The 23,384-nt window shown below is 42.0% G+C and overlaps 1 protein-coding gene across 4 annotated transcripts in view; it reads right to left on the bottom strand.

Moving 5' to 3' along the window:
- Positions 1–23,384, bottom strand: part of mpp7 (membrane palmitoylated protein 7) — a 157,164-nt gene that overhangs the window by 89,532 nt on the left and 44,248 nt on the right. For all 4 annotated transcript variants that reach the window (XM_023949912.1, XM_023949914.1, XM_023949915.1 and 1 more), the window contains exon 3: positions 16,639–16,757. In XM_023949912.1, the coding sequence (XP_023805680.1) occupies positions 16,639–16,757 (119 nt within the window). The remainder of the gene's footprint in view (positions 1–16,638; positions 16,758–23,384) is intronic.

Raw genomic sequence — 23,384 nt, 5'->3', positions numbered from 1 at the left:
AATGGCTAACCACAAAATGAGCGATCTCAGAATCAGTCTAAAGGTCTGCTGACAGAAACTTGGTCTTAAAAGAGAGCCCCACCTGAGGCAGGTGGAAATTGAATATTGTATTATGTTTCCTGTGGGTTTTTTGTGGTGCTGGAACTTGGCAGCAGAACAATAAGGGGGGGAGGAATTTGCAGAAAGAACACTTGAGTAACTCTTTAATTGAGGAAAGTTGGACTTTCCATGTCGTTTTGGCTTTGCTTAGTGTACACAGTCTCTTTTTGTGTCAATTCTCCTACTGGTCTGATGAAAAAGATTCAAAATAGGGTGTTTTGATGAGCCTCCAGCATGACTAGAAGGAAACAGGAGGAGGTACTTGTTTCATCACTGTGACATAATCGGATTAAGATGGCTGATAGAGGCAGTCCCAATCGTCGGATAACAGAAGACAAAGAGGGAACGCAAGACTCTAAAGTCTAGTTAATATCCGTGACCCACTTCTTGATCTCTGACACCTCCTCCATTGGATCTTCCCTCCCTCCAGACAGAAAAGCGGTAACTGATGCGCCATAATTACCCAGGTGAGGCCTGAACATTACCACGTGAGCAACCTGGGTTGCAAAACCTGTCAGATTAACATGATATGTGTGTTTTCTCTGTGATTTTTAGCCTTTCTCAAAGTACACCCTAGCAGACTTGTGGAATAAAAAGAGTAATCTTTGGAGAATTTAGAGGAAGAGGAACAATTTAAAGCTTTATTAATGGCGTGCCCCTGACAGTATCCATGTTCACCTGAATGTTGCGTCTGTAAGGCGAGATGGTTGAGCTGCAGGTCTGTGTTTTACAGTCAGTCTGTCTGTACTTTTAGCTGACGAGCTGACAGGCTGTCTTATGTCCTAGTCCCAACGAGAAAGAAGAGGAAACACATAGTTGTGCTTGTCTGGAAGAGAGCAGTTTATACTTAGACCTTTCTGCTAAGGAGGGACGTTAATGCAGCTCTTTCTATTTCAACTTAACAGGAATTGCACTGAAGTTATTCATTTAATTAAGGCTTTTTCCAAAAGCCCCAGCATCATCAATCAATGAAAACTCCTGGTTTGTCAAGATTTGTCATGAAACAGAGCAAAATAACCGAGTCTATATTGGGTTACAAACTCTCTTTCCTGGTTTGTCTCATGTGATCAACACTAATGACCATGACAACAATGTAAGTAATTATTTTAAAGTGTAATTACCAATTGTCTTGTTCTTTCTAGCATTTATATAAGGTACAACGCCTGGTTGGTTTAGTGAAGTCTGTTAATTTCTGATAATGAACACCTCGAAAATCATTATCCTGCTTATACCATGATCACTTAAACAATAACTAAATATTTAATCAACTTTTAGTACTTTATTCTTATTATTTTTTCAGTTTAAATAACTTTTTACCTCTTACCACTTGTTATTGTCCAGATGATGAAGTAAAAGGTTGTTTCAAATAAGCCAGCAGTGATATAGGACATTTGGGTTATGTGACCAGAACTTCTTTTTTAGGTGTACATCATCACTGTCCATTATCACTTCTTAAATCCAGACCCAGGAGCCGATCAGAATTGAGTATTCATATCCATGGTAAAATGAACAGGTAAATACACCGTAGCTGTGGCAGCCACTTTAAAAGTTTAAAAGCTTCTACTTTGGCTGCAGAAGTAAATAATTTTTTCTCACCATAATTTAATTTGATCACGTAGGGGTAGGATTATATAAATTCGCTTCCTTCCACTCTCTTTCAAGCAATCTTTGATTTATTATCTAATTATCCTAAGTTTGATATGTCTTTGAATGAATGCACTAATGCTTATTGTATTGTTTTCTGCATTATTCCTTGATTGCTTGAAATAAACCATTTCGAATCAAATCAAAAATCAAATCACGTAATGTTAGGATTTTATTTTTCAGGGCAATTGGACTTTGAAAGGTTGATGTAGAGGATTTTTCTCTGCTTATCCAAAGCTTGAACTGCTGATGGGAAATAAAGTAATTAGCATGTAAATAACCACTTGCCCTGATTTCGATAACTATTAATTTAGTCACTTGAGGAAAAAGTGCGAAACAAAAATGAGCCCCTTTCACTTCATGTTAGATCATTAAGAAATAGTGCTTTCTGCTGTCAAACTAAAATGAAAATTACTTTTATTCTTTTTTTTAGAAATGAGTATAATTCCTGCAACGTGTTTCAACAAACAGCTAAAAAACTTCGTTTCTAAATGAAGGTAAACTTTTTATAATGAGAACAAAGAAAACAAAGGGTTTTGGATTTCAAAAAACATTACTAGAAAAAGTTTTGGAAATAAATGTCTTCTTTTTTTATTTGCATAACTGGAATCGAGGACGATACCCAGCCAAAAGTGGCCCCTTGCTCATTTAAGAGCTGGTCTTCAGCCAAGCTGTTGAATGAGTAGAAAATGTGATAAAAATGCGTTGCACAGAAAGAGTTTTGTGTTCATGCTCACACAGTTTCTTAAATATCTTAAATTGTGTGTTTAACCGCTTCAAAAATGTCATATTTTCACCTTTTCACCTTTTTTGAGCTACACTGAACAAAACGCACTACTGTGTTCGTATGCAGAAAACCCTCAGTGACTCTCAGGCTATCAGGGTACAACAACACCGGTGTGAAAATATCAATGGGTGGTCATTTCACCAATTCAGCCTTTCTATACGACAAAAAAGGAATAAAACGTTTGGAATATTTTTCCAAGTCTCTTTGCTTTTTGTGTGACTGCTGTCGTCGAGTCAACGTGATCCCGCCTATTTATTCATCAATCCATCCATCATCAATTATTTTTTTAACTAATAAGATTTTTTTACAGATTGCATTCTGTTTCCAGGTACTATGTCTCCTCAACAAAGAGGCACACTGTATACTATGAAAAACTGAAAAAATGGCCCATATAGAGGAAGTTTAAACAAATTCTTTCCTTGGTTATCAGGAAAAAAGTGTAAAAATAAATTTTTTTATTAATCTGCAAAGTTGGCTTTGTGCATTTGAAATCTAAACAGCAAAATAGTTTGTATTCCAAATAAATCAAATTGCAACCATGAAGTACTTGTCATGTTTGTGTACATCAAAGTATACAATTTTCATTAGCAACCAACTGAAAAATCCTCCAGGCAGTCTCAGTGCATTAGGAGTTTTTACTATTTACTGTTTTTTAGTTTGGGTAGGATCAGTGTGTTTACAGAACCTCTAAATGATTTGTAGCTCGGTTGGTAAGTTGCAAGACTGTCATGCAGGAAACCCGGGTTCGATTCCCAGGGCGGAACGAACAATTAATGGTAATGGAAATGGGGCAATTACCATAACAATGGAAATGAGGCAATTACCATAACAAAGACGGGCAATGACATCACCCAGTGAGGGTCCTTGGGCAAGACCCTTAACGTAAATGCCTACCTCACAACATGAGAGACAATGAACCACATGTCATGCCGGCTCAGACGTCACCCGGCCAAACAAGATCTGCGTCAGGTGCTGAGGAACCAGAGCACCCTGATGGAAAGTGGGCTACTGGAACAAGACGGAAATGGACTAGATGTGAGAACAAGGTTCTGTTAGAATGCTACTACTCAAGTAATCCCACCCAGAGAGGTTACATGCAGAGAATGTGGAATGAATGGATGCTTCGAAACCCACAATCAAGGTGAACTGCCAAACAACTGGTAGCTCACTGCTCTAACATCCACAAACGGCAACTCCTATCACAACTTGAGATTGAAGCGATACAATACAATGCCATGGGAGAGCCAGAACAACAGGTCAGAGATGCCACTCTCCCACCCTGAGATTGGGTACACAGCCCCAACAACCACAATTACGCTGAGCGAGGCAGCAACTGACCTGAAAGACAAGATCATGTCTACAATGAACACTAGGCAACCCCGACACCAACTACAACGGTTAAGTGACGTACCTGAAAGTCTACTGGAAACTGTGAATGAAGCATTGAGGGCAATTCCTACCACGACCATCACAGAAACCAATGAACTGGTTTACACTTCAGCAGCAGTGATCCCTGAGATGCTTGGCTATAAGAGCAACCATGGAAGAAAACAGTACCCACCATGGAAGCAACGGTTAGAGGCCAAAATCAAGGCAACTCGGAAGGATGTGAGTAAGCTGACAGAGGCTCAAAGAGGTACAATGAGAAAGCAAGTACCTAAGAGATACAGCCAGATGTCCATACCTGAAGCACTGGAAACTGCCAAACAAAGGCTCCTAGCCTTGAGCAGCCGCCTAAAGAGGTACACAAGAGACAATGAAGCCAGACGAATAAACAGGCTCTTCGCAACTCAACCTGCAAAAGTGTACGCTCAGTGGCAGGGTCAAAACAGCCGAGCAGACCCACCAAGGCTGGAAACTGGAAAAGTATATGGGAGAAAGAGACAGCACATAACAGCAATGCCCAGTGGCTGGTCTCTCTGAGAAAAGAAAAATAACAACCTCCCTGAACAGAATCCAGTAACCATCACAGTGGCTGACATCCAAGAAAGAGTCTCAGGTATGAAGAACTGGACAGCACCGGGGCCTGACATGATACATGCCTACTGGCTAAAGAAGCTTACCGCACTCCACGAGCGCCTGGCAGCACAAATGAACCAGCTGCTTAGAGATGAGACTCACCCCGAATGGCTAACGGAAGGGCGAACGATCCTGATCCAGAAGGATCCCTCAAAGGGTGCAATCCCATCCAACTACCGGCCAATAACCTGTCTGTCCACAACATGGAAGCTCATGTCAGGCATCATTGCAACCAAGATAAACAGGCACATGGATCAATTCATGAGTAACACACAGAAGGGCATTGGTAGAGACTCCAGAGGAGCCAAACACCAACTCCTGGTCGACAGAACAGTCGCCCAAGACTGCAAGTCACGACACACCAACCTGTGCACAGCCTGGATTGATTACAAGAAGGCCTATGACTCAATGCCACACACATGGATCACTGAATGCTTGGAGCTGTACAACATCAACAGGACTCTAAGAGCCTTCATAGGAAACTCGATGAAGCTGTGGAAAACCACCCTTGAAGCCAATGGGAAGCCACTTGCACAAGTGTCCATCAAATGTGGGATATACCAAGGTGATGCTCTGTCCCCACTGCTGTTCTGCATAGGTCTGAACCCCCTCAGCCAAATAATCAACAAGACTGGCTATGGATACCGACTCAAAAATGGGGCCAACATCAGTCACCTCCTCTACATGGATGACATCAAGCTATATGCTAAGAGCGAGCGTGACATTGACTCCCTGATCCTTTTTGAAGGGTTTCCTGTGACGTCATTTCCGGGTGAGCTATTCCCAGTGCTAGTCGTGTGTGACTGCTGTCCTCTTGTTTGGCATTAGCCTTACTACTATTGCTTACTCTAAGGGTTATCTGGGTTAATATTCACATCTAGTACTTTTTATTAGCGAATTCACCACTGTTAAACCGCTTGCTGTTCACTTTCTCATTTTGCTAAATAGACCACTTCTCTTTACCTAAACACCGCTAGCCTTAGCTTTAAACCTGGCATGGCCACCACTTCTTCCGCCTCTCCTCCTCTCTCCTGCCCCATGTGCCATATGTTTAGTGATGATCCTGCCTCCTTTAGTGAAAATAGCGGTAGTTGTGTTAAGTGTAGTCTTGTGTTAGACTTGGAGGCCAGGCTGGAGCAGTTAGAAGCGCGGCTCCGCACAGTTGAAGCTAAGCCGGCTAGCCAGGTCGTTACTCGTAGCGCGGGCCGCGCTACCAGGGCTAACTTAGCTAGCACCCCAGCGCCCTCCCAACGGCCGGGAGACAGTCAGGGGTTTGTACCGGTTGGGAGGAAACATAGTGCTAAACGCAAAAACTTAGAGCACCCGAGACTCCACGTTAGTAATAGGTTCTCCCCCCTCGGCGACACACCCGCTGAACACTCAACTCTGGTTATAGGCTCTTCTGAAGTTAGAAACGTGGAGCTCCCAGCGGCTACAGTCAGGTGTTATCCGGGGGCCAGAGTTGGTGACATCGAGCGGAACCTTAGGATGTTAGCTCAGAATAAGTCCAGGTTCCGTCGAGTCGTGATTCACGCAGGCGGTAATGATGCCCGACGGAGACAGTCAGAGGTGGTTAAGTTAAACGTAGCTACGGTGTGTAAACTGGCTAAGACGATGTCCGACACTGTAATTTTCTCTGGTCCCCTGCCGAACTTAGTCAGTGATGAAATGTACAGCCGCTTTTCATCATTTAACCGCTGGCTTTCTAGATGGTGCCCAGAAAACGGCGTTGGTTTTGTGGATAACTGGAGCGCGTTTTGGGGGAAGCCCGGTCTCATGCGGAGAGACGGCGTCCATCCCACCCGGGACGGTGCCGCTCTTCTTTCTAGAAACATTTCTGCTAGCCTTAGTCTGTTAACCTGACAATCCAGAGACGAGACCCGGGCGCAGAGCAGCAGTGTAAAACGCTCCTCTGAGCCTCCCTTAGGGTTAGTGCCGGTGCAAAACCCATGCAGGGAAAGTCAAGCAGGTCCTAGCTTTAGCTTATGTGCTGAAAGACAAATGAAAGGAGCGCGTCATAGAAACCTTAAAGTGACAGACAGCAGTTCTCACAAGCAGAATTATGATGTAATTAAATGCGGTTTATTAAACATTAGATCCATTTCCTCCAAGTCCCTCTTTGTCAACGAGTTAATTACTGATAAAAACCTTAGTCTTTTAGCCTTAACAGAAACTTGGCTCCATCAGGATGACTATGTTAGATTGAATGAAGCAACCCCCCCCACTTATGCTAACTATCAGAAATCCAGGATTTCAGGGAAAGGAGGTGGTTTGGCAGTAATATCACAGTCTAGCTTACTTCTCAGCCCTAAAGTTAAAAATGCTTATAATTCATTTGAAAACATCATATTGTCTTTAAGTCACCCAAACAGGAAAACTCCAAAACCTGTTTTACTCATAATTATCTATCGCCCCCCCGGCCCATATTCAGAATTTTTAACTGAGTTTTCCGACTTCCTATCGACTATTGTCTTAGATTCTGATCAAACTATAATATTAGGGGATTTTAATATTCATGTTGATGACCCCAGTGACTGCCTAGGAAAGGCTTTTGCAGCTTTATTAGATGATGTTGGTTTCACCCAAAGTGTGAATGAACCCACTCACTGTCATAAGCACACCCTGGACCTTGTTCTAACCCATGGTATAGAGATCAGCCAGCTGAGTGTCCTTCCTCTTATACCCATCATTTCTGATCACTTTCTGATTACCTTCCAGTTTACACTGGAACATCCTTCTGTCCCAGTGAATAAGTAACAGCTTAGAAGAACCTTAACTGACCGTTCTGTGTCTGAGTTTAAACACACAGTTCAGCCAGTACTTAGTGATATTCTGAGAAAATACTCTGAGACCAGCTCCCATGGCATCAGTCCTAGTATAAATGACCACTTTGTTAATGATGCCTTACAAGCCCTCAGGAGTACACTCGATGTTGTTGCCCCCTTGAAACCTAAGTTCGTCAGACAAAACCGAGTAGCACCGTGGTTTAACGCTGAAACTCGTTCTCTTAAACAAGAAACCCGTAAGTTGGAAAGGGAATGGCGCCGCTCCGGTTCAGAGCAGTCTCTGAATACCTGGAAACATAGCCTTTTAAATTATAAAAAAGCCCTGCATAGAGCTAGAAGCCAGTACTATTCAACCTTAATATCAGAGAATGGAAATAATCCAAGATTTCTTTTTAGCACTATTGCTAAATTAACTCGCAGTCAGAGCTCAGTAGAACCACATGTTCCTGTTTCTCTCAGCTCTGATGATTTTCTTACATTTTTCGACAGTAAAATCTCAAATATTAGACATAAGTTAAATCAAGTTATTCCTACTATCAGCCCAGAGCAGGCTGAAGCTGTAGAAGTGGAGGCATCCATAGAAACCTCTGTAACATTGGACTGCTTCACTGCTGTGGATCAAGCGGAAATAACATCAATTATTACGTCCTCCAAATCCTCAACGTGTCTGTTAGACCCAATTCCCACTAGACTTTTTTAAAGAAACTTTTCCCCTAATTAATGATCCCATATTAACAGTGATAAATGCCTCTCTGGAAACGGGTTACGTGCCACAGTCTTTTAAATATGCAGTTGTTAAACCTCTTCTGAAAAAGCCCAGTTTGGATCCTAGCATCTTGGCCAACTATAGACCGATATCAAACCTGCCCTTTATTTCTAAAATCCTAGAAAGAGTTGTAGTTAAGCAGCTTTACTGCCACCTACAGGACAACAGCCACTTTGAAGACTTTCAGTCAGGGTTTAGACCTCACCACAGTACGGAAACTGCACTAGTTAGAGTCTCTAATGACTTGTTATTGGCCTCAGAAAAGGGACTACTTTCTATTCTGGTCCTGTTGGACCTCAGTGCAGCCTTTGACACTATCGACCACGGTATTTTACTCCATAGATTAGAGCAGGACATAGGGATCAGAGGATCTGCTCTCCAGTGGTTTAAATCCTATCTTTCCGATAGGTATCAGTTCGTTAATGTAAATGGCCATTCCTCTCAGTGCACTCGAGTCAACTATGGAGTCCCACAGGGCTCAGTCTTGGGACCGATCCTGTTTACGCTTTATATGCTACCCTTAGGAAACATAATCAGGAAACACAGCATTAATTTTCATTGTTATGCCGACGATACGCAGTTGTATTTATCCATGAAGCCTGACCAGAATGACCAGATAGAGAAACTGAACGCCTGCATCAGTGACATCAAGACCTGGATGACAATTAATTACCTCCTCTTGAACCCAGAAAAAACTGAGGTCATTATACTTGGTCCTAAAAACCTCAGAGATACTCTGTCTGCTCAGATAGTCTCCCTGGATGGCATAAGTATAGCCCCCAATTCCACAGTTAGAAACCTTGGGGTTTTACTTGACCAGGATTTATCATTTAAGGCTCACATATCTCAGGCGTGCAGAACTGCCTTTTTTCACCTGCGGAATATTGCTAAGATCAGAAATATACTTTCTAAGAGTGATGCTGAAAAACTCATCCATGCATTTGTTACGTCGAGGCTGGATTACTGTAACTCCTTGTTAGCAGCGTGTCCTAAGAGTTCCTTAAGAAGTCTCCAGCTTGTTCAGAACGCAGCAGCTAGATTGTTAGCTGGAACTAGCAGAAGAGATCACATCACTCCTGTGTTAGTTTCGCTCCATTGGCTCCCAGTTGATTCCAGAATCAAGTTCAAGATCCTCCTGTTAACCTATAAGGCCTTACATGGAATGGCCCCGTCCTATATTAAAGACATCATAGTCCCTTACCATCCAATCAGAACACTTCGCTCGCAAAATGCAGGACTGCTTGTGGTTCCTAGAATTAGTAAAAGTACGGTTGGAGGTAGAGCGTTTAGTCACCAAGCCCCTGTCTTATGGAATAAACTCCCAGCTCATGTAAGAGAGGCCGACTCAGTTTCTACATTCAAAGCTAGACTGAAAACATTCCTCTTTGGACAGGCTTATTGTCAGACTAGTTAGTATTCAGAGATTATTTAACTTAATGTTAATTTGTTTAAATTAAACTTAATAATAACTATTTCTTTTAAAAGGCTGCTAGAAGTTGAAGCTGGGGTAACTATGGTGCACTGGGGTTCTGTCCTCTTTCCTGTTTTTACTTCTACCCTTCCTCTCCTCTATTCTTGATCATAATTTATCATTTAGTTCCCCATGCCTCTGTTGGGTGCAGTGCGATTCATGTATTGTCCCTCTTTTCCTCTCCCCTCCTGGGGAGTGGGAGTGCTTCCAGACTCCAGTTGGCTCATCCGTGCTCCAGTTCCTGACCGTTTACCTCGCCTTTGCTCCCGCTCCTACACCTGGCTGTGGATCCTGCCTCTGGCTCATCTCTGGCTCGTCTCTGCTCTGTACCTGACCGAGTACCTGACCGAGTACCTCGCCTCTGCTCCTGCTCCTACACCTGGCTGTGGTTCCTGTCTCCGGCTCGACTCGCGCCTTTGACTGTCCCCACAACCACGGCTGGATGAAGCTCGTCTGCTGGACTTTTATATATGTAGTTGTAGATTTAGATAAGTTAATTCTTCTCTAAGATTTCTGGTAAATCGCCTGTCCGTCCTGGGGGGAAATCCCTCCTTCATGTGGGCACCCCTGAGGTTTCTTCGTTTTTTCCGGAATCCGGTTTTTTGGGAGTTTTTCCTTACCGCGAAGGGGGGTCTAAGGGCAGGGATGCCAGTATAGCTTAGTCAGTTTGTTAGTTCATTTTAGTATTTTTCTATTGAACTCTTTGTATTCGTGATCCTTTTGATTTCATGTTTTACTTCGAAGCCCATCGAGACGACTGTTGTTGTGATTTTGGGCTATACAAATAAAATTGAATTGAATTGAATCCACACCACCAGGATCTACAGTACTGACATTGGGATGTCATTCGGGCTCGAGAAATGCAGCCAGATGGTGACAAAGAGAGGCAAGGTAGTCCACACAGGAGGGGTCTCACTCCCAGAAGGAACAATAACAGACATCGAGGACAGTTACAAGTACCTTGGAATTCCCCAGGCAAATGGCAACCTGGAGCAGGCAACAAGGAAAGCTGCAACAGCTAAATACCTCCAACGAGTAAGGCAAGTCCTGAGAAGCCAGCTCAATGGCAAAAATAAGACCCGGGCAATAAACAGCTACGCACTGCCAGTTATCAGATACCCTGCAGGAATAATAAGATGGCCAAAGGAAGAGATACAGACCACGGATGTTAAAACACGAAAGCTCCTCACCATGCATGGAGGGTTCCATCCCAAATCCAGCACCCTGAGACTGTATGCTAGCCGCAAGGAAGGAGGCCGAGGACTAATGAGTGTAGAAGCCACTATCCAGGATGAAACATCAAAGATGCATGAGTACATCAAGCTCAAGGCCCCAAATGACAGTGTGCTCAGTGAATGTCTCAGGCAATGGAGAGCAGAGGACACAGTGCTGGAGGACAGATCCTCATGGGAGGACAAACCCCTGCATGGGATGTACCACCGGACCATAACTGAAGTGGCTGATATCAAGAAGTCCTACCAATGGCTAGAAAGGGCTGGCCTACAGGACAGTACTGAAGCGCTCATCCTGGCAGCTCAGGAACAAGCCCCTGAGCACCAGAGCGATAGAGGCTCAGATCTACCACACCAGACAAGACCCAAGGTGTAGGCTGTGCAAAGAGGCCCCTGAAACAATCCAGCACATAACTGCAGGATGTAGGCAGGTAGGGCATACATGGAGCGCCACAATCAAGTGGCTGGAATAATATACAGGAACATGTGTGCAGAATACAAACTGGAAACCCCAAGGTCAAAATGGGAAACACCTCCGAAGGTGGTAGAGAATGAGAGGGCAAAGATCCTGTGGGACTTCCAGATCCAGACTGATAGGATGGTAATGGCAAACCAACCAGACATTGTAGTGGTGGATAAAGAACAGAGGAAAGCCGTTGTGGTGGATGTGGCAGTGCCAAGCGATGGAAACATCAGGAAGAAGGAACATGAGAAACTGGAGAAATACCAGGGACTCAGAGAAGAACTGGAGAAAGCATGGAAAGTGAAGGTGACAGTGGTGCCTGTGGTAATTGGAGCACTCGGGGCAGTAACCCCCAAGCTGGAGGAGTGGCTACAACAGATACCTGGAAAGACCTCAGACCAGAAAAGCGCAGTGCTAGGAACAGCTAAGATACTGCGCAGGACCCTCAAGCTCCCAGGCCTCTGGTAGAGGACCCGAGCTTGGAGGAGAAACCACCCACGGAAGGTGAGAGGGGCGTTTTATTTTTATATATATATATATATATATATATATATATATATATATATATATATATATATATATATATATATATATATATATATATATATATATATATATATATATATATATACATATATATATATACACACACACACACACACACACACACACATATGCATATATACATATGTACATATACATATATGTAAATATAAATACCTATATATATACACACTGAGAGAGAGAGAGAGAGCTGCTGAAGGGGAAGCTTGAGAGGATGGGAATTGATCCAGTTTTTGTTCGCTGGATCCACAACTATCTAACTCTAAGGTCACAGTTTGTCCGAATGGGAGATTGTGTATCTGGGACATTGATGAGCAGCAACATTGGTGCACCACAGGGAACTGTACTATCGCCTTTTCTATTCACACTCTACACTGCTGACTTTAATATTGCATCTGCAGCTTGTCATGTCCAGGAGTATTCGAACGACACTGCTTTTGTGGCGTGTCTAAAGGGAGGGGATGAGAGTGAGTACAGGGAGCTCATCACCAGCTCATCACCAGATTCACCTCTTGGAGCAGGGACAATGGCCTTGTGCTGAACATCTCAAAGACCAAGGAGATGATCATTGACTTTGGTAGGAAGCCCTCCCACCAACCATTGATCATCGATTGAGGGAGAATCAAGGTGGTCGATTCCTATAAGTATTTAGGTGTGCACCTTGACCACAAACTGGACTGGACAGAGCAGGCTCAGGCTCTGTAAAGGAAAGGACAGAGTAGGCTGTTTTCCTGAGAAAGCTAAGGTCCTTTGATGTATGTACTGACATGTTGCTCCTCTTTTATCTGTCGGTTGTGGCGAGTGCTGTCTTCTATGGGGTTGTATGCTGGGGTGGCAGTATGACCACAAGGGATTGCAATCGATTGGACAAACTGATAAAGAGGTGTGCAGCTGTGATCGGGAGGAGAGTGGAATCTGTGGGAACTGTGCTGCAGAAGAGGATGAGGGCCTTAACTCAAAGCATCCTGGAAAATCCGAGACATCCCTTGCACAACACAATGTCTGGTCAGAGGAGCACGCGGAGTAACAGGCTCTGTTCACTGCGCTGCAGGACAAAGCACTTTAAGAACTCATTTGTCCCTTCAGCTATCAGGCTGTTCAATGAACCTGCCTGATATGAACTGATATTTTATTTTATGAACTGCCATTTTATTGTAATTTATTGTGTGTGGTTGTGTGTGTTTTGCTGCCGGACACCTGAATTTCTCCCTTGGGAGAAAAATAAAGTTTATATCCATCCATCCATATATATATATATATATATATATATATATATATATATATATATATATATATATATATATATATATATATATTGGTTTTTTTAATGAGAACTGGAGTAAAAATGCCTTATTTCCAACTCCAACAAAATAGAGTCAATTCAGTCGCCATTTTTTTCATGATACAGACAACGCCATGTGGGAACCAGAAACTGTCAATAAGCAGCGATTGCTTCGAGTCGGTCTGAGTCGACATTTCAACCACTCTCATCAATCACAACCACTTTCACTCATCAAAAGGGAGTTTGTTGGAAGTCCGTAAAGCTACCACTTGAATGCGGGCTTGGGTGAGTCTGTCAATCAAACATTTTAAAATCTAATTGGCCACCAACCCTATCATGAGAAAACATTAGGATTAGCAAGAGTGTGTTTTTAAAAAATCAGATCAAGAATGGTTATTCTGACAAAGATATTGACTGAGTAATAGCCGTTTATTTCTCTATAGATGTCTAAGAAATTTTGGCTTCATGGAGCCAGCGGTTCCTTCCTGTTTAGAACACCAGGGGGGAGGAGTTACTCAGTCCAATTTTCATATACAGTTGAGGGGTTTCATACAGATAAGTATATTGTTGTCTAAAAAAAGTTTAAACATTTTAAACAAAACTAATGTTTGGAGTTGTTTTTTCAGCTTCTGCCATACTGTGTAATTTTTCTTGAACAATTTGGGTCACAAAAGATGGGAAGAGAACCCTTTCAGAAGTAAATTCAATGCCTGTACAAACATGGAACTTGTTGAGCTCCACCCTTATGCCTGGCTACATCTCACAGAAACATAATGCCACCTTCATTAGTATCACTATCTGCCCACCACTGTGCTGTGTTTTCTTTGGGCCCATGGAGAAAGAACATACACAGCCCTGCCCGTCATTATCCACGATCTCGATGCCTTCTTCTTTGGCCATGCATAACAAGCCAGGCATCAAATGAAACCCTTTTGGTTTCCTAAAAATCCCAGCATCAAGGCTTTAACTTAAGCGCCTGAGGTATGCCATAATTCAGGCGCTTTAACATCCTCGCACTGGCGAGTTACAACCCTGGATCCTGAACAAACACGCTTACAGAAAATGTTTCTTTCAATTGAGGGCAGGGAAATTATGCCAATTTTTATCTCTGTCAATTGTATTTTTGACATCTTGCAATAATTCTGGTCAAGCCAAGAGAGACCACCAAATGGGGAAAAAGATCTCAACAGCTTACAAGACCATCTGGCTCGTCTTTCAAGACTGAGACTTTGCTACAAAGAATACAGTGTAATACAGCTCTAACAATTAAAGTTTTTTTTCCTCTTTTTAGTGACCAAGTACTAAAACATACCCAGTTCCATCTGTGAATTAGACAAAGGCATAAAAAGGTTGTCTGGAGTCTATATGTTGGTCAACATACATTGAAGTTGTTTTGGCAAATGGACCTGGAAATCATGGTAAAAACTTGAAAAACGGAAAAGCTGCACAAAGCAAAAAATGTCAATACCGGTATATTTTTGTCACAGAAAAAAAAAAGCATGCAGTACTATGTTTTATCATTTCTCAAAGGTTGAGCTAGGTGCCATTTTGCATTATTAAGTACTTAAGTGTAAAAAATCTATTTTTTAAATGTGCAATCATGCTGTTGATGATTAGCTCGTGCTGGTTTGCGGTGCCTTCTGTCCGTGAAACCAGGGTTCGACTCCGGGCTGCTCCCTCTTCCCTTCTCTACTTCTGTGCCGGTCCCAAGCCCGGTTGCTTTGAGAAGGTTGCGTCAGGAAGGGCATCCGGCGTAAAACATTGCCAAGTTTACCATGCAACTTATTCGCTGTGGCGACCGCTGATGGGAAAAGCCGAAAGGGAAACAACAACATATCCAATAATGCTCTCAACATAAAGCAGAATGACATCAAGCACAAACAGAACAATCCATTAACTTCTTTTGAGACTTTTTAGCAAGTTACCTAATCACTTAACAGTAACAGGGGTGTACCGGTACTTATTCTGCACTTTTCTGTCTACCTTGAAGGCCTGAAGCGCTTTACAGTCACGGTCCCATTTACCATGAACACACATTCACACACTGCTGCCATGCATAGTGCCAAGCTGTAACCACTAATGTGGTTATGCGTCTTTTCCAAGGACATTTTGAAACATGGGAAGGGAACCAAACCTATGATCTTCTGATTCAAGGACGGCTGGTCTACCTCTCCACCACAGCTACCCCTGATGTTGAGCTGAACAAGAACTCTGGGGACATAAGTAGTTAAAACCAGCTTGGTAAAGTGACTAACATCTTGATGATCGTGATCTGATTGCAGTAGCAAAGAAATGTTTCAGAAGGTTTGTGGTTCTTATTTATGGTCAAAAACAGTGTATGAGGATGTGGGAGGGGTCAATGACAAGACCAAGCTTGTGTTTCAAACCAATTGCCAAAAGTTCCTAAAGATAACATAAACATCAAGTAAATGTGTCACCAATCCTTCTTCAAGTTTTAAAGTTGGCAATACGTTGATTGAAATGTTACAATACAAAGACGTCGGGCGCTGGGGGTTTAGTCTTTGATGACTGAGATTCATAAACATAATGCAAAATGTTGCCCAAAAGGTGGACTGTCTGTAGAAGTCATCTTGAAAGAGTTTGCTCAAAACACATAAAGGTCTGTCTCTTTGAAGAAAAATGATTTGTAAAAAAAAAAAAAAAAAAAAAGAAGAGTAAAAGCCAGTTAAATAATATATCAACGTAACTATTTTTTTAAAATAATTTATTGTAGCAAGAAAAGACAATAAAATAGTGGAGTTTGTCTTAATATTGTAAGCAGAAACATTTCTATTCTGTTTACAACTACAATGGTTGCTAATGTGGTCGTCTCAATAAGAAGTTACAGGGCTAAAATAAGGAAAATAAGGTGTTTATAGTAGTAAAATGTGGATCTGACAAGCCAAAACATGACCTTACTGGATTTGCAATAGGTACAAGTTCTTGTAGGAATTACTTTTGGCCTCCAACACAGTCCCGTTTTTTTTTTTTTTTTTAAATTGGGGTTGTCCAAATCCTATAAACGACTTGCATTTTAAAAACTGAAATCATCTTCTTTTGAGTACAAGATGAAGAAGGAGATTTCCTGAGGATTACGCAAATCCCTAATGAAGACGAGAGTAGACAGAGAAATCTGTTCACTCATCCCAACTTCATGATATGCAGGTTTCAAGTTCAATAAGAAAACAAAGCAGCGCCTGCTGCAGAAAGAGCAACACAAAACATACAAATTGTGATGAGATCCAAGTTTGTGATGAAAACAAGACAAGAAAATAGAAGGCGGAAACTACTTAAGATATACACATATGTTTTAGACAACAAAAACAAAGATTCAGAATTTTATTTTCACTAAAGCTGGTAAAATGTAAACCCGTTTGACAGAGATGTAAGAAGATCCTAAAATGTCCATGTACGGCTGCATCCCATTCACACATGCACCAACAAACATTTACAAAAGATCATCCATTAACTGTCGAGGTTGGAGGGCTGTGAGGGTAAAAAAAAAAAAAAAGAAGTTCTTTTTACCTTAACAAGCGAGTGGAGGCCTTTCTCCCCAAACATATTCTGAAGGAAGGTGTTATCTTCAGGGCAGCTGGCGTGAGGCTGAAGCTGGGAAGGCAATGCCGCCAGCAGCTCATACAGACCTGAGGATGAGGGGAAGAGGGGAAAAAAAAAAACTCACTGAGACAAAAACATAGAATCTCTATGCACCACACAACACAAAAGGGCCGACAGGCTGGGATTAGTTGCAAATTTAAAAAGAGCAAACATGAAAGACATATGCGTTAAAACATTCCCTTAGACAGGCTGCCGATACGAAATAAATAAACTGATGCAACTGAATGATTATCCAAATCTGAAAACACTTAAAACAGGGAAACATAAAGCACAGAGCATTTCCTTCAGCCTTTGCTTCCTGCTTTTGTTCCAGCTTTTCCTGTTTTTGAGGAACAATAAGTGAAAACTACAAGTTCCATTCATAAAGTCATCTGAAAGGTTAAAATTTCAGTTTTCCTCCATTGAAGTTGGAACACTTTCTTTAGGAGATCTACATCCTTTTTTTTCTCCATGTAAACAGAAAAGCACATCTTTGGTGTTTCCAGCATGGTCATGTGGCATTTTTCTGATGATCGAGGACATTTATAAAGAAAATTAAGCTCAAAATTGCATTTCTGACTATGTCTTTATTCAAGTTGTTGAGATTTGGGAGCAGAGGAAAAAATGGCATAGACATAGAAGAACAATTAAAAAAAAAAAAAACATTTGGCGTGCCACAAGCTCCCTGCTCCATTCAAATATATCCATTTGCAGGGAAGTAAATCCATGTTTGTCTTCATTTTCCCCTTACGAGCTGGTATCTGGTTCAAAACTGTACTATAAAACTATAGCTCCAATGTTGCTCGCCAATTTCATTGCACCAGAAATGTTAGGTTGGGGGGGTAAGGGTCTGTAAGATAGTAGTAGAGCATGTAAACAGAGTACTCTCAGCTATGGCAAGGGGGGACAGAGTTCCACTAAAGGTCTCTTTAAAAGATTACATGCTGTCCATTTAAAGTCATCAAAAAAAAAACTTGACATAAACAGGCTCAATTTGGGGGAAAAGAGGGTGAACAGGCTCAGATGTCCAGTAGCTGACGTCTTAAGCACAAAAGCACAGCAGACCTTTACTTTTCTAGAGTCGGAACAAAAGCGGTGGCACTGAGGCTTAAGGAGCCCGCCAGGAGCAAAAAATACGCAGAAACCTTTCACGGTTTACTAAACCAGCTTATTTCAAAGAACAAATACTTCAAAAATCAGTTTAAAGAAAACCAGACTGGGGAAACTGATGGTTTCAAGATTAAGCTGCAGGGAGGTGAAGCACTCTGCGGAGAGAGCGCAAAACCAGCAAGTCTATGGGTCCACTTCCAAACACAACAGAATCCTGGAGTGTAACTGATGGAGTAGTAGCAGATACTTGTCTTTCTGCTCAGCTCTGGTCCTCCACACGCCTAAGATCTATTAAACTAGGAGGTACAACAAAGGTCAGGCACTCAAGCTGAGCTGTGTGCACCAAAGACCGCATCAAAAAAGCCTCCCAAACTCAAACCCCCTGTACTTGAAACCGTCTGAATTAAGACAGATCTTTTAAAGAAACCCCAAAGCCATGGCCCAGCCATTGGAACGTCAAAATAACTTGAGTGGCTTGGCTACCTCCATGAGGGTGTCTTTAATCAGTGCATGGAGTAAAGAGGAAAAAAAAAATACTAAACTGGCTAAAAAACAGTTGACGGAATCAATGGTTGACTGAAGGGTCCACTGCTTTCCTGGTTGGAACTTGTCGGATCGGCTCATATCACAAAATCAAAACAAACGTTATTTATATAGCACTTTTCCTATAAAAACATAACACAAAGTGCATTACATTAAAACAAAATAAATAATATAAAAACGAGCATGAAAATTACACACAACCCCCCACCCCTTTTGTAACCTCCCACCCCCTAACTCAGTGCTTCTCAATTATTTTTTGCCAACCCCCCCCTAGGAAAAAGAAAATGTTTCGAGCCCCCCTCTAATTTTTTTCCAAGCACTGAGCCGCTGTCCCCACTGCCACCCGTTAAATTTGCGCCCCGGACAATTGCCCGTATTACCTGTGCCTAAAACCGCTTCTACTGCCCCCCCCCGGCATCGCTTTTGAGAAGCACTGCCCCAACTGATGGGGATAGACAATAGGATATAGGTTAAGCACGAAAACAAAATGTTGGTTATTGGAAATGCTAGTAATAGTTGGGACCTCCCTCCCTGTGAATAGCTGCATCTCAGGCAGGGACCAGCCTCACCACAGCTAAGCGGCGATGCGGGTTCCCATCTAGAGCTGCAGCCGACCCAGAGGGAGAGGACCCAACTGAGGAAACACCGGAAATAAAAATTTAAATTAAAAATTAAAAAGTAAACATTCTGATAAAAGCAATAAACATTGAAATAAGGAAATATTATAGTAAATGATTAATTATCTCGTGTAAATTCCTCAAACAAGATTACAATAAATCAATAAATACAAAATAAATAAAATAATAAAAGTAGTAAAATTAGCTATAAGTCAGCTTAAAAAGTTGTGTCTTGAGCCTTTTCTTAAAAGCAACTATGCTCTCTGGTTATCTCAAAGATAACCATCTTGTCGTCTCCAGCATCCAACAGTCTGTGCGGCGTTAGCACCTCCTCGCTGCTCCGAAGGGTCGGCTTACAGCAGAGGAGTGAAATACACTACGAACAAGAGAGCTTTAACGTGCAACGCGTTTGCAGCAGTCCCAAAGTTGTGAACCCTGTGGTTTTACTCGAGGGCGTGATCTCTGGTACGAGATCTAAAGCCTTGTTCTGAGGTCCTCACAACCACAAAGTTGCCCCTCCGTCTTTGGTCATTTACATTTTGGAGCCCCCATCAGAACATCTCACATAATCTGTTTAAAAAAAGGGATTTAAAGAGACATGAGATGAGGTGATGGGTGCAGGAAGTGCAGAAAGAGTGGGGGAAGGAATATGGTTATGTCGTTACGTGTTGGCAGTGATGAGATGCTGGTAGGCGGGAATGAGGGGAGGAAGAAAGAAGGTCAGAAAACATTTTTTTCTCCCAAGGTGCAAACTTTCTCTGCGTGTCCGCACTCAGCTCATTATCTCTCTGGACAAGGGCGCCTCCTTGTCAACACTGAGAGAGCGTTCACAGTCTGAGAGATGTGTGCCAGTGGTAACATATGGGAAACAGATTCATTAACTGATTGGAAACAACAACTTCAAGGGAGACGAAGATAAAAGACAAGCTGTTGCAATTCTCGCCTCATCAGGTCACTGTGTCGAGCTGAACTCTGTGACCAGGAAGAAAGCCAAATTCAAGAAGAAACCCAGAGCTAAAGTAGGAATCGCCAAAACAGAAATCAAATCTGAGAACATTCAGGGTCAGAAAAGAGTCAGACAAAGAACTACTGAAGGTCAGATCATCATGAGCATCCTAAAGTGCAAACACAGAGGAGTTACCAGTTCCCCCATTTGCACATAGATCATGCATACGAGTGTATTAAAGAATCACTCTAATGAAAATCCTTTTTTGGGTGTTTTTAACATCTTCTTGAAGCATTTTCTGATGATGATGACAGAAAATGAATCCTAAAATTTCATTTCTAATTATTTCTGAATGAAGAGCCGATGACAAAGTGCAGTGGGGAAAAGCCTGCAGCAGGTGCTACAGCCAGTGGCCCACAGGCTCCCCGCTCCGCTCTATTCTGATGCATCCAGTTAAAGACTAAAAGCTCCATGTGCGTCTTTGTTTCCCTCGTCTGAGCTGGAATCTGACTCTGCATGGCTACATAGCTAAACAGGTTTTTTGATTTAGGCATAATCATAATTAAAGAAACCACTGGGAATGCTTTGAAAATAGATCAAAAAATGATCAGAGTTAACTTTAACAGCTGCAAGGTCAGTAAGACAATAAAAAGACGACAAAAGAATGGATGGAAACAAAGTGAATGTAGACCAGCATTTTACCACTAAAGGGTGGAACAACTAACTTTTTTTTACTGGACCGATCTGGCTTCATGCAATTTGTTTTGGCAAGACTATTCTGGACCCACTTGTATGGCGGCTGTGGCTAGTGAACCTGACAGCATCTAGCAGTGGACCACTTGGTTCGGTTGTGGCTAGCACTGGACCAGCCCAAAGCTGCCAAAGTCCAGCATTATGCCGCGCAGCACAGCCCAAACAATCTTCAGAGAAATCCGAGAGGCCAGGGCCTCCGGGGCGACCCGTACGCAGGAAGAGAGCACTTTAACTGCCAAGCGGCACTTCCCCTCTCACGCCCACACCCGCAGCGGTCAAGAAAAATCACAGATCTCCTTCATGTAAAACACAGTAAAAAGACAGACGCTGAAAGGCATTATATACGATATGATTCAAATTGCTAGTCACATAGGTCAGCAACCTCAAAGATTTTTCAAGGGCTAAGCAAAACAAGGAAATTGCTAGGACAAATCTACAAATATGAGAAAATTATGACTCTTTCCATCAAACTGTAACTCTATAACAGGAGGATCAAATCATCAGTCTGCCTGTAATTTTACATGTTGGACTGTCTGGTTTGAATGAAGCAGAACCCACTTTAATCTTATAAGTGATGAACAAACACTGAGAAAGCTGTATGTGCGTCTGGTGAACATGAACATGCAGGAAATGAACGGTGGGTTCTGACTCCATTTCCTCCTCGCGCACTTTCTACCAGGTGCCGAATGATTAATTGACCACCCTCATTTATCTCGGGTTCACTGGAGGGCTGAGGAGAGAACGCTACGGGAGCAGTTTTCAGCCGAGGAATACTGGCAGACATGTTAGCGAGAAGAGTCAGCTGAAGACAACACAAACGAACCCATTCGAGGTTTGATTTACTATTTTATTCTCAAGTCGAGGGAGCCAGAAAAAAAAAATAACCCTCAAACATGGTAAACGCAGTTGAAACACAACATCTGACATATGCATGAGCATAAATAACACCTGATTAAAGTGTGCACGCAGACAGAGGAAGATTGATGACAGTGAGGATGAAGATGAGAGGGAGCGATGGTTTACTGCAACAGGAAGAAATAACAATCACACAGATGATGGTTCCTGCACACATACTTTAATCCAAAGGGAGAAACCCTAGACAGACAGTGGGTGGAAAGATAGATTTGACCAGAGCGAGGTGCCAAACAAAAGGAGAAGTGTTTAGGGCCTCTTATTGACAGCCAGCACAGGGCAGGACAGAAACGTCATCAGCCCACCAGTTCTCCACAAGGAGGAGAGGCGTAGTACAGCTGCACCTACCAGGAACAAAATGATATGGTAATACAAGACAGATTAGCTAATTGGACCATATAATCTTTTTAACACATCATGCACTTACTCCAAAAACCATTTTACTTTGGGTATGGCAGGGGTACGACCGTGGAAGAAAAAGCTATTCAAGTGACTGGATCTGGAACCTCACAGCAGGGGTTTGTGCTCCATTCAAGCCCACAAGCCGCCGATTACCAGCTCCAAAGACCAAAACCACTTCAATATCATGTTCACTGATGTTTCAAAGTCACACTCACTGAAAAATTCCATCCTTTCAGATTGGAAGAAAAAGTGAGCAGCTCCTTAGCATGGAAAAATGACTTCAGTGAGTACGGTTCAGCCAACAACGGCCTGTTTTTTTTTATTGGCTGCTTCACCACAACAGGTTGAACTTTGAATGTCAGTGCTTAAACTAAATTATTGTGAAATGATGCTTTAAATCCTAGATGCTCATCAGATTTGTGTTTGACCCATGCCAGAACTGGCTAAACTAATCAGTTTATGATAGCTTTTTTTTTTACACGGTCAAACTCCCACATCCATTGTTGACCTTTTAACCCCTTATGGTTTGTCTTGACCTATGAGGCCTGCAAACCAAAAACTTCTAACTATCCATAAAACTGGATTTCCTCCCTTTGTCCTTATGACAAATCAACTCTGTTGAGTGTTTGAAAAGGACTAGTCAAGACTGTCTTTTACTGTGAATATCTTAATTTGTGTTTGTCCTATTAACATGATCATTGTTCTAATTTCCTGCTTCTGTCTTCTGTGTGATCTTATGCTCCCCTTTTACTGTTGTGAGGTATTTGTGATTTTATTGTGGGTAAAAGTACTTAATAAAAAAACATTTACTTATGTCTCTACGATTGGTGAATGAAATACGAATGAAAGCAGAGAGAATATAGGGACAAATTTAACCCATTTATTTTAATGGGGATTTAAATGCTCATTAAAATAAATGTGGTCTTCCCTGTCATGAACTAAAAAACGTAGAAAAAAGGTTTTGGAAATATCTTATGTTAGCCAAACATTTAATGATTTTCAGCTATCTTTCACAGAAGAGAGAACATATAAAGAATCGCTGCAGCTCTGCTTGTGGTCAAACACAACACAATAAACTGGTTGTGTGAACAGTTTTGTATAATAAAACTCAAATGACATTCAGCTTAAAAAAATGTGGGCTAGGATAATGAGTGAGTCAGGAAAATGCTGGTGTCAAATCAAAGTCCCTTTTTTGTCTGATTTTCTGCCATTAAAGTTTTTTTATGGATGCTTGAACTCAACTTCAGCAAGGGTTCGATGTATCTGTTGGCTCTAATGTTCATCAGTTAACACAAAAAGATCCTCTTGTCTCACAGACATTTGGAGTCTGCATTAATCAAACATTCAGACGTAGCCAAGTCTATCCAGATGTTTGTTACATAGTGGGACGT

Source organism: Oryzias latipes, chromosome 20, assembly GCF_002234675.1.
Source record: "Oryzias latipes chromosome 20, ASM223467v1".
NCBI classification, from domain to species: Eukaryota; Metazoa; Chordata; class Actinopteri; order Beloniformes; family Adrianichthyidae; genus Oryzias; species Oryzias latipes.
The sequence above is the reverse complement of the archived record's forward strand: the minus strand, read 5'-3'. Positions and strand labels throughout refer to the sequence as shown.